General features: G+C 36.2%; 1 protein-coding gene across 6 annotated transcripts in view; it reads left to right on the top strand.

Annotated features, from left to right (window-relative positions):
* The window catches only part of PTPN3 (protein tyrosine phosphatase non-receptor type 3), a 170,570-nt gene that overhangs the window by 136,823 nt on the left and 17,111 nt on the right, over positions 1–16,636 (top strand). For all 6 annotated transcript variants that reach the window (XM_075022724.1, XM_075022722.1, XM_075022726.1 and 3 more), the window contains 8 exons: positions 1,596–1,794; positions 2,787–2,864; positions 3,856–3,912; positions 8,854–9,010; positions 10,793–10,959; positions 13,779–13,869; positions 14,134–14,195; positions 15,034–15,180. In XM_075022724.1, coding sequence (XP_074878825.1) covers positions 1,596–1,794; positions 2,787–2,864; positions 3,856–3,912; positions 8,854–9,010; positions 10,793–10,959; positions 13,779–13,869; positions 14,134–14,195; positions 15,034–15,180 — 958 coding nt within the window. The remainder of the gene's footprint in view (positions 1–1,595; positions 1,795–2,786; positions 2,865–3,855; positions 3,913–8,853; positions 9,011–10,792; positions 10,960–13,778; positions 13,870–14,133; positions 14,196–15,033; positions 15,181–16,636) is intronic.

Genomic DNA, 16,636 nt, shown 5'->3' with positions numbered 1-16,636 from the left:
AACTGAAATAATTTGTCATATTTTTCTGGTATTGTTAATTTTTTTTTCTACACTGCAAAAATCATTATGATCTGTAATCTCAACTTGTAAGTGAAATGTTTTTTCAAAATTCCTATGTTCTGAAAAACTTATTAGGATGTTTTTACATATACAATGTTCCTCCTTGCTTAACATCATCCTCACAGGAATCATGAAAACTCCTGGAAGCTATCAGATGAAAACACAGTTTTGACAGTATAATCCCTTTAAGTGTCATTATAGTTCACTACTACAAAGTATTTTGAAATTATTGAGCACACCAAGTGACTAATATCTCCCAAATACTGAAAATATACTTTCTGTAATAACTGAAAATTTTGCAAATGTTGCACAAAACACTTCATTCCCATTGCCAAGTACATGTAGTACACTGAACATCAGAAATATTATGGCGTGAATACATTTGCTTGATGGCACCTTTCAGCATGTTTCATTTGTTGTAGTCAGATTTCCACAAGCCAAGAAATAAGTATTTGCATTAATAAAGTTTGCTGCAATGCAAGTCCTGTATGTTAAAAGCCGAAGCTACATTCCTCTATAGCGTAATATTACTTCTTCATTGACAGCTAGCAGTGACTGCTGGAAATGGTTCAAGTAGCTAGGACTGGTTTTGCCATACACAGCGCTGTATGTCAGTGAGAGGAAACTGTGGCTGACCTATACCTGAGCTTTCCCCAGGACAAAGATTTTCACAAAGTATTATGTAGTATTTATAAAGACGGAGCAGCTAGTTTGTATGGTATCTGTGAGTTTGGTCCAGTTAAAGAAGGGGTTTAGTTGTATTAGAGGTCTGCATTTCATCCTTTTCACAAGAGGGCATGTAGATAATTAGTGTTTGAAAGGACTTGGCGCACCACCAGGCAGCTCGGCCAATTCTAAGACTTGAGGTATTTGATGACTGACTTTTGTTATCCATGAATTTTAAGGTTCTTGAATCACTAGGCCAGGTCTGCACCCCAATTTAATTCTGGGTTCTTCTACATGGTTATAACTACCTCAGTGATGGAATATATTAACTGTAATTAAACCTTTCATTGTCACTTCATCTCCTGTTTCTTTAACAATTTACCATGCTTTTCTGCACACCACCTTCTCCCAGAGGGATAAGGATGAGATGGCCCTCGTAAGAGGGAGGAATGAAAAAAAAAAAGTGCTTCGCAAGACTGAGAGTGGAATCACGGCAAAAGCTTTTCATGGGTAGGATTGGCAACTGTGAAGTGCCTTTCCCCTGGGGTTCAGCTCTCTTCTTGTTACTGCGATTTCCTGTACCACTGCACCAGTGCCATTCACTGCTAACAGCCAAATATTTTGCTAAAAATGTTTTTGCTACTCTAGTTTTGGGTTTTTTTCCATTCTTCTGGATGTCCACTGATCAAACATTAGGCTTAGCTCATATTCTAATCCTGTTACCCTTCACTTCAAGTAGTGGTGTTAAATCTAAGTATAAAGTTGCCTTGCTCTTTTAACGGGGCAGTCCATTTGTCTGTTTTACGATTTAATCTAAAAATCTGGATAACGATACCTTTGTAATATTTAGTTATCCTTTTTAAATGAAGGAATGTATTGGGAAACAGTCCAACGCGGAGTTCTTTGACCCATATCTCGCCTAAAGCCTTGGCTCAGTCTCCCAATGGAGTTGGTAACATTTCTGGCTCTTACCCGTTGGAAGGCGTGGATAAACAGTTCTTAGAAACGTATGACAACGTTACAAAAAGTAGCTCAACGGAAGATTCCAGTCAGTACTACTGTGATAAGGTATGTTCAGCTGTGTGCTTTTAAAGTTGAAACTAGTACTGAATGTAGCTTTGAACTGTAGATTAAGAATGCACAAAAATTGTGGTTATATTTTAGGATGAGCATATTTTATGCAGTAATAAGAGTAAATCTTGTCTTATTACTCCAATTTATCCAAGGCTGTGTACACAGTATGATAGGCCAGCCTGCCAACTGCATTGATTTCCATAGCGTCCAGGCTTCCGGAAGCAACTGTAGGAGAAGTTCCTAGTGGAATGGAAATCCTTACATGATTAAATCTTATTTTCTCCAAGTGGAAAGATCAGATAACTCAGTTTGCTATATGTCTTGATAGCAGGCACAATTCTGCTTTATCCCAGGCATCTCTTCTTCAGGATGGCTAAACATCATCCTTTGAATTCTGCGCTGACTAGAGAGCAGCTGCTCCTTGCTAGCGTTATGGTAATGGATCATTCCTCCCCTTTCTCCAGCCTGTTCCAGATGGGTGCTAAACAGCTTCCTAACCTGCCTGTCCCGTAGCTGCTGCCAACTTTTAATCCTTCTGTCTTGTGGATCTTTTACAGAAGATACCAATGCACCCATTTACAGGAGAAAAATTGGAGAAAAAGTAGTCACTTCATAGTCCTTAGAGTAGAATTGTTTCAAATATGTTGCACCTAACATTTTTTCCTTTTAAGTCACCTTTAGTAAAGACAACACATAGAAAATTTTAATAGAAGCTATCAATTGACAAAGCTAAGATGAGAGTAACAGTGTTAGGACAGAGCAAGCAGTGAATATATTTGCTGTTATGTGTGTTGCTATTTTTACAATTTAAAAGGTTACAATCATGAGTATATTCTGTAACATTACCTTCTTCCTATTTTAAACATGGATTTACATAGACTATTCTTGTTCAGCACATTTAAATTTGAATGCGCTATTTTTTAATTTGCTGCTGTTTTCTTTTAAAAATTAGAAAAGTTTGGGTTTGTTTTTTCTATATATTGCAGAATGACCTAATTGAGGGAGATTTACTTTTGGTGCGTATCATACCAGATGAAGATGGGAAGTTTGGATTTAATCTAAAGGTAAAACAGCAGTCTTTTAGTTACTTTTAAATGCTTTATAGACATACTATTCTTCGACTTTATGATTATTTTTCTTTTTTAATGCAATGCTTTGGAGAAAGCAGTATATTCTACAGGAATTTCTTATGGACCAAGAGCTTTTAAAAGTGGCAGCCTAATCCTTAAATGCTAACGCAACATTTACAGAAATAAGCCTCTAGTAGTTCTGTGGGTTTTAGTTGCATATACTATAGGCATGGCACATTTCCAAAGCGGACTGCCTATTTGGCTGCTTAAATATGAACTTGGAAGCCTAATTTAAGGCATCAAATTTTGGAAAACTGGACCTCTGTATTATAAAACAAGTTAAATAGTTTTTGCTATCCAATTGAATATATCCATTAAAAAATCCTATTGGAAAGGTGAAAATTAATTTATGAAGGAAATGGAAATTACTATTGAAATTTACTATTGTAAATTTTTTACATTTCTTCACTGAAATTCCATTTAAGCAGATACAGTACTGTAAAGTAGCCATAATATCAAAATTGAGGCAGAGTTTGATCTTTTCACCTTGGGCATTTATTGGTGGGGCAGTGATAGAACGTCATGTAAAGAGAATAAGGGAGTACAGTTGTCTGGAAATTTGATCCTACCTGATCCATTGAAGGTCCATCAAAACGGCTAAGAACACTGTCCACCCTGCAAGTTCAAATGTTGAATTGAGCTTGCTTGAAGGGTAGGGTTAGAATGAATGCTGCATTTGATCTGTTTATTGCCTATTAAAATGTATGGCCAAGCAAAGACACTGGCTCTATTTTACTGGAAATTGGTAGAATTAAAGACAGTACCCCCCCTGCCATTTACTGATGAAAATTCAATCTTGCCAACTCTGCCTATAGTGACAGAGCATAAAGTTTATATAAAAACAAAGAAAAGTGATTACTTGTTTTAAATGCTGCTTATGCTTAATGGTATATTTATCGTGGTTGTTTCCTTGATGTTCCTCTAGGGTGGTGTAGATCAAAAAATGCCATTAGTGGTATCAAGAATAACTCCAGGATCACCTGTAAGTAAATCTCTAAGACTCTTAATCCCTTCCTTTATTACTCGGTCCACCACTCAGAGGTCCATACATGTAGGAATTTGGACACCCATAACCAGTATGAGATAGCAGCTGAGCTGTTCTCTTTAGAAATTGATTTGACCAGTGGTTTCTTAAACCACAGACGAAAAGATCTGGAAGTGTTAGCCAGACAAGATGCCAGTAGAAAGCATGTTTGTTTCCCCCGTCATCTCAAAAAGTGCATCTTGAACTGGAAAATGTTTGATGAGGGACAAGAGCAATGACTGAAGATATGGAACAGTGTTCATTAAAGGAGTGAGTAGTCTCATTTCTTTAGAAAAAAGAACTAGTTTAAGGGAGATGTAGTAGGGATCTGTAAGATTAGGAGCTCTGTGAGCAGGGAATTCCAGCAGAAGAACTACAGGCTACCGTATTAAGTTAGTGAAAATCAGGCTCTTCATGCTTAGTGAAGTAGTTATTCATGCATAAGATAGTAGACCTGTGAAACTCCTTGACAAAGGATGCTGTGGTTAAAATAATTTTGTGGATGTTCAGAAGAGGACAAATACTTGGGAGAAAAACCTGCTGACAGTTACTGAATAGACAAACCACAATAGGTTGAGGAAATCCTTAGGGCTAAAAATATTTATGGGATGGGAAAGTACTTGGCAGGGAGAGTTGGTGCAGAATAGGTTTGCTCTGTTCTTATTTTGCATGGATTTTTGCTTATGGAAATATTTATGGACTAGGTGGAACGTTCATCAGAATCAGTACAACCATTGAATTCTTCTGTTGAATTGTGAAATAGTAATATAACATCTTAGTAACTTTTTTCTCAATAATTAGTACATAAATTTGTGAGGACATACGTTATCTTATCTCAAATTTTTTTCACTCATCTTCTTCCGAATTGTATTTCCCAACTCTCATAAAATAATTTCAGTGCAAACTTGATTGGAAATACTGCTGACTTAATCCTAAAAATCCAATGCGCTCTGCGTCTTGTAGATTTCTTGAAATTTGATAAGCAGTTACAGGACTGATATCTAAATGTTGTGATGTAAATCAAGCTAAAACGGATTGTTTGAGAAGTTGGTTTTGCCACGTTTATGATTTATGACTTATGCAGTGCATAGCATTCCTTTATGAACTACAATAATTATTTGAATAAAAGAGTAGTAGGAAATTATCATTATAACTTAAATCCACAAAGTGAAAATAAAACCTTCCTTAAAACGTATCATGGTCAACCTAGTAAACTTCTTGAGGGTGAGTCGAGACACTGAAGTTAATGTAGGGCAAACAGGCTCATTCCACAATCAGAGAATGAAAGATGCTTCTTCAGAGGCAGTGAGTTTCTTTGGCAGATTCGGGTTGTCTCCTGGAAAGTATTGATTTGGGGTTTTTTTCTCTTGGATTGAAAAAGGACTGGACTTCTAACTTGCACACTTAATTTAAGTGTCTCCAATTAGTGGCATAGGCATAGATGCAAGTGACAAATTAGATCTGTAGCCTCGCTAAGCCACCAAGCAAGCAAGTTATCAAGGGTCAGGGAATAAATTGGAAACAGTTATTCAAGATGATATACTCAACAGCAGCATTAAGAAATCATGTCATGTTACAGCAAGAGGAAAAAAAAAAATTATTTTTAGAGCATAGCAGTATTAACGTTGATTATATTGTTTTCCATAAACTGAATTTCACCTGTTCTTGACTGTTTAACGAAATGTAGCTGATACCTGAAAGTTCAAGTTAAGCAGTCTATGGAATGCATTTCTACATTATTAGATCAATGATGCCTTTCCTTCACTGTATTTGCTACATTTTTAACTTGCTCTAGATTCACTCGTTACCCTGTAAGTTGTCCTCAGGGATGCTGTTTGGTAATATTATTTGCTAAGATTATTTCTCAGGTTTGTAGGTTATTTTTTGCCCCTTTCCTACAAAAAGATCTGTTCTTTTTGTGGAGGAGGGGAAGCAAATCTACTCACCAAAATAAGGCAGTATTTTCTCTTTCATGTCCTCAAGTTCTTTTAAAAATCCCCGTCTAATACAGCAGCAATCTAGTATGCTGGGAAGATTGTAGGACAGACTAGCCAAAATTGTTGTGGGGGCGCATTACATCTAATCAACCACCATTTGTTGCAACTGGTTTTTTTGTTTTGTTTTTTTTAAAACTAAAATCCTAAACTGATTTTTTTTTTTTCACAAATGCTGTTAATGTCCTAAGGTGCTAAAGGAGTCATTTATGGTTTTATTTAATAGTGCTTCTCGTTGAAAAATGATAGGCGTGCTTCTTGGAGCAATAATAAGGTGATTAGCATAAAATGAAACATTGGGTGTGTCAATAGGACAGGAAGCCTTTGACATAATTAATTGTCTGGAAAAGCTCGGTATCTGAAAAATCTACAAATTATGCTTACATAGAAGGAATTAAATCTCCTTCAGGATATATTTTATGTAGTCAGATGATTCAAGTAAGAGAGCTGAGGCATTAACATGTCACATGATTAACAAAGTTTCTTTGCACAAAGATATTAATCTCCTTCTGTAATAAAGAATAATAGCTAGCAGCCAGCCAGGAAATCTAAATTATAGACAAATATAGGAGATCAGAAACCATTCCCTCCATTTTCTTGTTGACTTCTTGACTCTCCTAGACTGACCTGATATGGTCTTTATATCACTTATCTTTTCAAATAATTATATTTCATAGAGAATAATTTATATCTCAAACAGTAATATTTCAGACTGATTAAATCAATCATTGATAGTTGCATTCTTCAGCCTTGCCTTTGTAAATTGTACAAAATATGGCAAGGCAGTTTTTAGGGAGCCTTGAACACCTAGATAAATCAATGCTGAAGAACACCATGGTTGTTCCTAATTCCCATTCTTTTCCTGTTTACATTTGGGTTTTTCATCAATCATTGTCAGTCTTCCCTATCCTTCATCATTTTCTTTCCTTATTTCTTTTAAAGAAGTTGGGGGAAACTATTCCTTTTTTAAATGTTTGAGCAGCTTTTCTGCTTGGAATTTTTTCCTCTTAGATACATCTTTCGTTTCCCTCTCTTCTTTCTTTTCTCCTTTATCTGTTTTGTGGCACTCATATATGTCTTAAGTTTTCTTTCCTTTTACTTTATTCTCTGACACAAGTGACTCCCAATTTATTTTCTTCTTCATATCCTTGCCTCTATTTTCTGTTTATTCTGCATTTTTCTTCTTGTTGTTTCTTTCATTAAGACTTCTTTCCACCTCTTCCTATTTTTCACTTGGTATATAGTACATCACTGATAAACTTGGTTTATGAGCCATCAATGCAAGGCATAACAAGGATTGGGTCTAATTAGAACATCTTGTTCACATATGGGGGGGTTAGTGATTGTTTTATGATAGGGCTAATAACATTGGATGAATAAAGTTCAGGGAACCTGTGCTGGCATTAAGGAAATATAGGGAACACCTACGACTAGAGAATAACACTAAATGTCTATGACTTATTTGTATAACAAATGAAATGGAGTATATATAAGTATATCAAGATATCATTCTTGTGTCGTTGGATACTTCCTAGACAAAATAAAAATTAGAATAGCAATGAAAATCAAATTGTTACAGTACCTGACACTCAAAGGTTGTAGAATCCTGCACATTGACATTACAGAATCACAGAAGGTTGGAAGGGACCTTGAGGTCATCTTGTCCAACCCCCCAGGATCACCTAGGGTCAGTTGCCCAGTACTATGTCCAGATGGCTTTTGAATACCCCAAGGTGGGAGACTCAGCAATGTCTCTGGGCCACCTGCTCCAGTGCTCAGTCACCCTCACAGTAAAAAAGTGTTTCCCGATGTTCAGATGGAGCCTCCCGTGTTTCAATTTGTGCCTGTTGCCTCTTGTCCTGTCACTGGGCACCACTGAAGAGAGCCTGGCTCTACCTTCTCTGCACCTTCCCTTCAAGTATTTATATACATTGAAAAGAACCACCCTGAGCCTTCTGTTCTCTAGGCTAAACACTCCCAGCTCTCCTAGCCTTCCCTCATCCAGGAGATGCTTTAACCCCTTAATCATCTTTGTAACATCATCATCATATTCTGGCCATAGCCCGAATTGCTTTGCACTGGCCTTAGAGCTAAGCATACTATGAATTGTGGCAAAAGAAAGCCAAACAAACCCTAGAGTTCAGTAGTTAATCTAAATTGCTGTATCCACGACAAGACATAATGTAAGTGTTCATCTGAGATGGGGAAAACCTTGTCTTAGTGTTCTCTGCAGCACAGGTAGCAAAAGAATTTGTCACAAAAGCAGGGTACTTGAGCATCATAGGTTGAGTACTTACCTGCATCTTCTTGTTAAAACTTTCAGCGAATGAAGTGAGGAAGACTGTTCTCTATTTGTAGATATCATTTGATATCCACCAAACAAGAATTTTATAAATAACAAATATGTGAAATGTGCATGGATTTCTTTAAATTTTAAAAAGTACATGCCTAGGGAATGTCATGTCACTTAAATAATGTTCATCAGAATCATGTTTGGACTTCTCAGTATTCACTGCATAAAAAATGAAGCTTGTTATCTTATGTGCCCAAAACACTTTTTCCAGAAATTCGTTTGCCAATGGCTATAACCAGGGGTTGTTGAGGCTTGGAGTCTGAAATTTAGATCTTTAAGAGTAATCTGATGATGGCTGCTTAATAAATACAAATTCTTTTTATAGCTATCAATATGCTGTTTGAACTGTTTCTCATTTTCATTGTGAGGCTTTGAAGCAAGAAAGACAGCTTTAGGTCTGAATCCTTTGATAGAACTTCTGAGACAGAAGATGAAACCTTGTCAGGAGAACTCTGAAGACTTTGCTTACATGATGAACTTAATATCCTGATGTGTTCCTGCTTACATGACTGGATGCAATGACATTAATGTGTTTCTTTGGTCTTGAAACAGGCTGATAAATGCATTCCAAAACTGAATGAAGGTGATCAGATAGTATTAATTAATGGCCGAGATATCTCAGAGCACACGCATGACCAGGTGGTCATGTTCATAAAAGCCAGCAGAGAATCTCACACGAGAGAGCTTGCACTTTTGGTCAGGCGGAAAGGTAACTGGGCTAATTTTGTTCACTTTTAATGTTTTTGAGACTGTTGCTCTTATGCTTGGTGGTATACCCTTTTCTGTTTACATAAATGTGTTCTCAGTGCACTAGGAATAGGTCTGTGCTAAAAAGTAGAACTCCCTGCATTTGAATTAGTAGTGCAAATAGTTTTAACTGTATAGGTCCTTAGCACTGCAACGAAGAATCTTATCTAGTTAGAATTTCTTTTTATTTAAGTTCTAAAAATCTGTGAGAACAAATAGTCCACTGCAAAAGTTTGTGGTTTGTTTTTTATTTTGAATGTTGGGGGTTTTTTTTAAATATAGCATAATTTCACAAATCCCCAATTGCAGGTTTGCAAATACCCCTGGGCTGTTCCCCAGCACAATTATACAATGAAACAAGTTAAATAAGCTTCTTTTTCTTTTCTTTCTTTCCATTCTTGCAATAGACATTTTGTGACAATACTGAGTTTGACTTGTGCTGGCTACTTGCTAAACTGCTGCCACCAAACAGGAGACAATCCCTGAAATATGCAGGATCCTAAGCCTGCATATTTAAAATATGGGCAACCCATCCAGCTTGGTTTTGCTTGCTCTGTATTGAAACACATGCAGATCCCAAGAGCTTTCAGATGATGTGAAACTTCTACTTTATTATTTACTTTCCTGAAGAGCTGTCGTAAGACCTTAACACACACAGTTATGGAAAGGCTTTGCACAGAGTTTCTGATTCCATTAAGACTTAAAAATCTGAAGGGATTATGCATCACTGGGAAACAGGACAGAATAAAACTGCCTAAATGATATATACTTCTGTAGCATTTACTTTATTTAAAATTTCTTGTGTTTCTAGGAAGACAGATGGGCTCTTGGTCTTGATTGCCTTGAACAGTCCCACTCCTGTTATTGCAGGTCTTTCTATTGGTTCTATGCAGTATTCAGTCTTCCCGTAACTTTTCTAGTCCCTTTCTTACTTGCAGATAAGAGAAGTCTGCTCTTAGTTAAAGATAACCTGTGGCCTCATGCCAGTTGTTTGTATAGGCATGAGTATGAACAGCTCCCCATTTTCTGAAGTTGGGCAGGTATGAGTCATTCTGATCATTGCAGAGAATAACCACAGCTGAACATATTTGGTGATACAATAGCTTTCATAGAGATAGGACTGCTGTGTAGATTAATGTGTCATGTTCTTTAACATGTTAGCAAGCAATGTCATAGAAAACCGATTAATACATTTTTTTGTAGTTTATTAAGTTAGTTACTCCAATGTTAGCATTTGAAATTGCAAAAGATAATTCAATTGCTTCTCTAATGGCAAGGGAGTACAATGTAAGTATGTTCATGTTTGTTTTGCTGTTGGGAGTCCAAACTTATATAAGCTTCTTACAGAGATATTCCATTAATTATGCTCTAAACCTTCTTAGGCAAAAGTCATTTGTTTTTTACCATGGTGGATGTTGTGATTCATTAGCCTATTCAGCAGTTCATTCTGTAAGACAAGGTTGTAGCAAAAAACTCTTTGTCCTTGGAGGTCAAGTTCTTTGCCTTCATAGACAGGCACCTTGAGGAGTTTCATTTTCTGAAAGGTCATAAGGACATTTTATTCCTAGTAGTTTCTACAGTAATATAGTACATAGAGAAATGCAGTTAAATGTGTTGCTGTTTGCTTTTCTGAGGCCTTGGCTTTGCAAACTTTGTTGTTCTTGCAAGCTGGTAAATTTTACTATGTGTTGCAAACACATTAATGTTGTATGTAACAGACTTTAATTTTCAGTACATCTTTCAGTAGTTAAACAGTTTGTGGAGCCTAAATCAGAAGACGAAGCTGACTCCCACAATCTCCCAGAATCTCTTCTTCCAATCTGTTCTGAATATGGTGGTGATACGCTGGAGGAGTCTATGGAGCAGCTAAGAAGAGGGCTGGAAAGTGGGACTGTCCTTATTCAGTTTGAGGTAGGTAATACTCAACTCTCAAATGCCTTTAATATAGACCAATAGCTGTGGCCAGCAAGTAATGTAAGGGCTTAATTAATTGGAAATCTCATTGTTCCTGTTCAGTCTTATCTCAAGAGAACAGGAATGTGACTTGCCCATTGTTTTCACCCTTCACTACTTAGGTTAGGGAAGAATGAGCTATCAGTCTTGCATTAAACATCATCTGCTGAGAAAAATGTGTTTTAATGAACATGTTTCTAGCTCAAGTAGCCAAAGATCACTACATTAGTATTTTTTTTCTTAATTATTTTATTGAGTAGAATAGTGGCATTTTGACAGAGGCCAGTCTTGTACTTTGCTGCTTTTTCCATGCTGCTCAGTGCCATTTCTAAAACATTTTTTATATCTTAAGTTAGGGTTTCAAGTTCTCACGTGTTGCCTTCTTTCACGGAATAACAGTAGCAGCTTGACCATTCCTCATCATCTGCTCTTAGAGTTTGATATGAAAGTGTTGGAATGTTAATTTCCATTTGCAGGACACTTGTAATGCCCAGTTCTGTGGTGTTTCTCCCTGGTGATCTAAAACTCTGATGGTTACTTCTTGGGCAGATTACTTCATAGGTGAGATTCCCCTATATATATAGGATGAGACTTTGAAGAACTGCTGTATAGATTAATGAATTAATGTTTGTCATGTTCTTCAATGTGTTAGCAAGGAATGTCATAGAAAACTGAATAATAAGATGTTTTTATAGTTTATTAAATTAGTTCTTTCAGTGTTAGCTTAAGAAGTTCCAAAAGATAATTTAGGTGCTTCTCTAATGGCTAGGGAGTACAGTGTATGTATGTTTGTGCTTGTGTTGCTGTTATGGTTCCAGACATTTATAGTAACTTTGGAGAAACCCTGGTTATTATGATTTATAAGTTTCACATTGTTGAGTTCTGGAGTAACCCTTTCTGATGCTGAAAACTTGTAGAACAGCAATACAATTTTTCCCCATTTTGATATTTTTTCCTTCATAGTTTTTTCAAATGCCATAAGATTTGATGGTGGTAGCTGAGGAGATGTGGCCTTCCTTATTGCATGACCACTCTTTTTATCAGGTTTGCTTTGTTTCCAAGATTTCAGAGAGTCAAGATTCCCCCCTTTTGAAGGAATTGTAGACTATGGTTCACAGCTGCTTTCCAAAATCCACAGCACTTGTTGCAATGCAACAATAGTAATGAGCCTGTTGGCTATTGAAACAGTAACTCAAAAGATATGAACTAGTCTTTCAACTCTGAATTGTCAAGCCATTGACTAAATTTGTGCACAAAGTTCCTGTAATAATCTTCATAGAAAGTTTGATCCTTTATGACTTTTTTTCCTGACAGCACTTATAAAAGGATATTACTGCTGTTACAAAAAAGTGCAAAACCTTTTTGAAATCTAATAAACTAGGGGCCAGCTTAGTGGCCTTTCTCTGAGTTCACTGTTTAGTGATCTTCAGAAGCAGATACAACGGCAACATCACCTCATCAGCTTTGGTGGCTCTCAAACTCTCTATTCACATTAGTAAAATAGTAAATAATTAGCCAGTAGACTATGAATAATCAAGTTTTTCCAGAATATCTTCCTCCACTTAAGCAGAGTTTAAGAAGTCTGTCAATGGCAAATGACTTTTTGCCAGGCAACAATAATGAAGCTCCAGAATTGTTACTTATCATTATTCTTCATTGTGCCCCCAAAAAGCAGAAATCACAACTTGGTTTTAGTAAAATGGAACTTGAGTTACAACTGATAGAAGCTGTTTGGTTACTTATATTACCAAGTTCTCTTCTCTCATGGCTTGTTTATGCTGTTCAAGTTGGAAAAATGTGGTGAGCTGTGATACCGAGTCTTAGCTTTCAGTAAATCTCACAGTAGAATGAACTTTTTGTGTGTTGTTCCTTTTCTCTCAACTGAAGTAGAGGATTTTAGCCTCCTGTTTGTTTCATTCCATTTTATGTATGGACCCATATTCTAAATCTTCATTAAACATGTGAGATAAAATGAGCTCTTTGGTAAGTGTTCAATGACGTATATAAAACTCTGGCACAGCCAGGTAAATAACTTAGTTGTAAGTTGGTTTCATATATATGTAATACAGAAAAACTGTACTTGTATAATTATATTTCTTGATTTTTGTTGTTCATTTCCCAGCCCCTGTACCATTTGTTGTCTTGTACAATGCACTTAATGCATTTTGACCTTAAAATTTGGTTATACACTTGTATGCCTACATTTACTCCAGATAAAGTTTGCAAGATAGGGGTTGGCCCAAAAGAAAGGGAGCCACATGTTAAGAGATTGCGATACGTTGAAGCTTTGTTTTTTCAGGTACTCAGAGGATTGAATGTGGTGGGTTTAGTCCAGAAAAAAGTTTGTCTAAGTTTTTTTTGTTACAGTTGGTTCCAGAAAATATCAGTCTGCAGCTATTTTTTTTCTTGTGATGTTCTTTATTGCTCACTTCTTCCACCCTTAACTGCTGTTTTCCTACTGGCCCACAGTTTTATTAGAAAAATGCAATCTTGCAGGGAAACAGTTTATGACTCTCACATTTCCTCTTTTTTTTTTTTCCTAGAAATTCCTCTAGAGATGATGATGGGCTAGCAATAACTGAAATTCTTGTCATGTTAAATACAAAAAACTCTCAGGTGAATTTTGCAGATGGTTAGGAAAAAGATTAAAGAAAGTAACTTATGATTTTTTTTTATTTTATTTTTTCAGTCTATGTATTTTCATGTGAATCTATTTAGGGTGTACATAGCATAATCACACCCCTCAAAATCCTACCATTTTGCATTCTGTTTTGCAGCAACTTTATAGAAAGAAACCAGGGTTGGCTGTTACATGTGCAAAAGTACCTCAGAATATGGACAAGAATCGATATAAAGATGTTCTACCTTGTGAGTATTAAGCACAGTTTCTGCCTTTTTTGCCTTATCCTCTAAATGATAGCTTATAAACTGTTGTATTGAACTTCTTGATTAAAGATTTTATTATATAATCAAAGTCATATCATTGTTCATTTTATTTTCTAAAAGGTAATCTATTCTGGTTTGTATTTTGCTGTTTGCATGTCTGCAATTCTTCAGTTTTTTGACTTAGTAGAAGGGAAGCATGGCCCTTAATTGCTAATTTTATTTCTTCTGGTTTTTGTGTGTGTGCAGATGATGCCACAAGGATAATATTGCAAGGGAATGAAGATTACATTAATGCAAATTACGTGAATGTAAGTCAGAGACCTGTACTTGCTCACTTTCTATATTACAATAGCAGACTAAATTTAGCCTTTTTAAGGAATAAGGGGGTTTTATTTTATATTTGGGGAATTAGCAAATGTAAAAGATGTAAAAATTTGTAATGTAAAAGATGAAGCATCTCCTGTGAAACAAGTGGCCATCCTGACACACAGTAGATGCAATCATGTGGTATACACTGTAATAAGTGCAGAGTCATTAACCAGTAAAAATTGTTTTACCTTTCCATGTACTGTAAATGCTGAGGTTGTCTTAGAGCGTAAAACTAAGCCTTTTTCCCTATAGAACCACTTACGGCCTACCAACTATGCTATGAAGAGTCCAGAAGATAAACCAGAGCCCTGATTGCCCTAATCATGTGTGTAGGCTGGGAGACAGGGAAAAGAGGGGAAAATAAATAGATGTTTGTCAGATACTTAAGTTAAACACCTGAACCACAGAATCAACTATTAACTTACTGTGTCTAGTATCAGGCAATAAACCGCTTTTGCTACACCTTGCCATTATTCCTTACCAAATACTAAAGAAAATTTGGAAAGCTTTGCAGTTTGAAGTTTTCAAATACATTTTCACTGTTTATCATTTTTTCCTAGGTCAGCATGAAGGACTATAGAATCTATAGTATACAACTGGTTTAAATTAAATATTTAAAGATTTTTCACATAACAAATTGTGATCTTAATCATCTTATTACTCAGCTTGCCGCCTTAATCTTCCCTCAAAACTTCCTGTTTGAATGAAAGGCTGAATTAAAATAGCACTTGACTAGAGAGAGCAAACTTTACATAGGATTTTTCTTTCTCTTTATAGATGGAAATTCCTTCTGTGGGCATTGTGAACAGGTACATTGCTACTCAGGGGCCTCTTCCACACACATGTGCACACTTCTGGCAAGTAGTCTGGGATCACAAGTTGTCACTGATCATCATGTTAACAACTCTCACTGAACGAGGACGGGTAAGTGTTCAGGTTCTTTGTATGCTGAAGAAATGTACTGTGCCTTTAAACTTTTTTCCCATTGTTATGATTAAATAACCCTAAAATAGGCCAGCTGAGTCTGTTGAATCATTTCTATGAAGGCCAGGCTTTCTGAATTACTTACAGGAACAGATACTCTGCAACTTTCTTTTTGTTATGCTGCTTTGAAAATAAACCAGCTGTCTGATAAACAGAAATCACTGTATTGACTCTGCCTTGTTGATCAACCAGGTACTATGTGCTGTCATTTTTTTCCCCCTGAGAACTGGGCTCCATGTGGCCGTTGCTTTCCTAACAATTCAGCAGACGCCTGGAAGCGTCGAGCAGGTTGAGCAAAACTTGTGGTCTGGCTTCAAATAAGAGCCTGCCATTGGAGTACTTACTAGTTTTAGCATGCTGGTGGTCAGAATTAAACCTACTTGCTTTTACTTATGTTGTAGTTTTTTTACTAGAATTGCTTTGATAATTCTTTTAATTCTGTTTCAATAAATTCTAGCACTCCATTAATTTCAGAATAATACAGTGAAAATTAAAGCAGTATATGGTGCATTCTGTTGTACTTTGATTTAACGTATCATTTGTAGCTTTAAAGATTAAGTTTTTAGATTATTAATGCACATAAGGGGATTGGTTTTGAAGTTTTAGAAGCTGAAAACTGAACAGGTTTTTTTTAAGAGGTGGAGATGATGACTTCTCTATGCCTTCACTGTAGCCTTTATCTTTACTTCCTATGTGATCTATCCTACACTATCAAATTTATCTGGCATCCCAGTCAAAACCCAATTTTTTCTGGAAAGCAAGAGAGTGAGTATTTGAGGTCCTAAACAGCATAATGATTGAGACGTAAGTAAGGACAGTTAATCAACAATGTAATTCCTCATTGAAATGTATGAAAGAAGTGTGAAAGCTGAAAAGCAACAGCTTTTAACCATGGTCATGGTATGTAGCTGGTCACAGTTTTATTTCCATGGATGGAGATTCCACAGCCTCATAGGGCATCTTGTTTCTGTGCTTGACCATACTCACAGAAATTTTTTGCCAACTTCTAATCAGAATTTCCCTTTTTGAATCTTTTTTTCAGTCACCTCTTGTCCTTTCATTGTTCGCTTTCAAGAAAACTGTGGGTCTGTCTTCAGCCACCTAATAGCAGGTTATAGCAAAGTTAGTTAAAAATTTGTCCCCTACACTTTTCTTAAGGCTGAATAAGTCTGTCTGTTTCTCCTCCTACATTATGTCTTCAGAAGTCATTTTAGCAATTGCAGATAAGTACCAGACAGAAAGCATCTTGCATCCAGTTTACCTGAATTTTTATTATAAATGACTAAAACGTTTATAGAGAATTTAGTCTATTTTGTCATGCTATTTTCCAATTTGGATGTAAACACCTCACGAACAAACCAGAATAGATTTTTATACCGCTCCTTCAATTCCCTGA

This window comes from Buteo buteo, chromosome 3 (assembly GCF_964188355.1).
Source record: "Buteo buteo chromosome 3, bButBut1.hap1.1, whole genome shotgun sequence".
Taxonomy (NCBI): Eukaryota; Metazoa; Chordata; class Aves; order Accipitriformes; family Accipitridae; genus Buteo; species Buteo buteo.
This window is presented reverse-complemented; position numbering and strand designations above follow the sequence as displayed.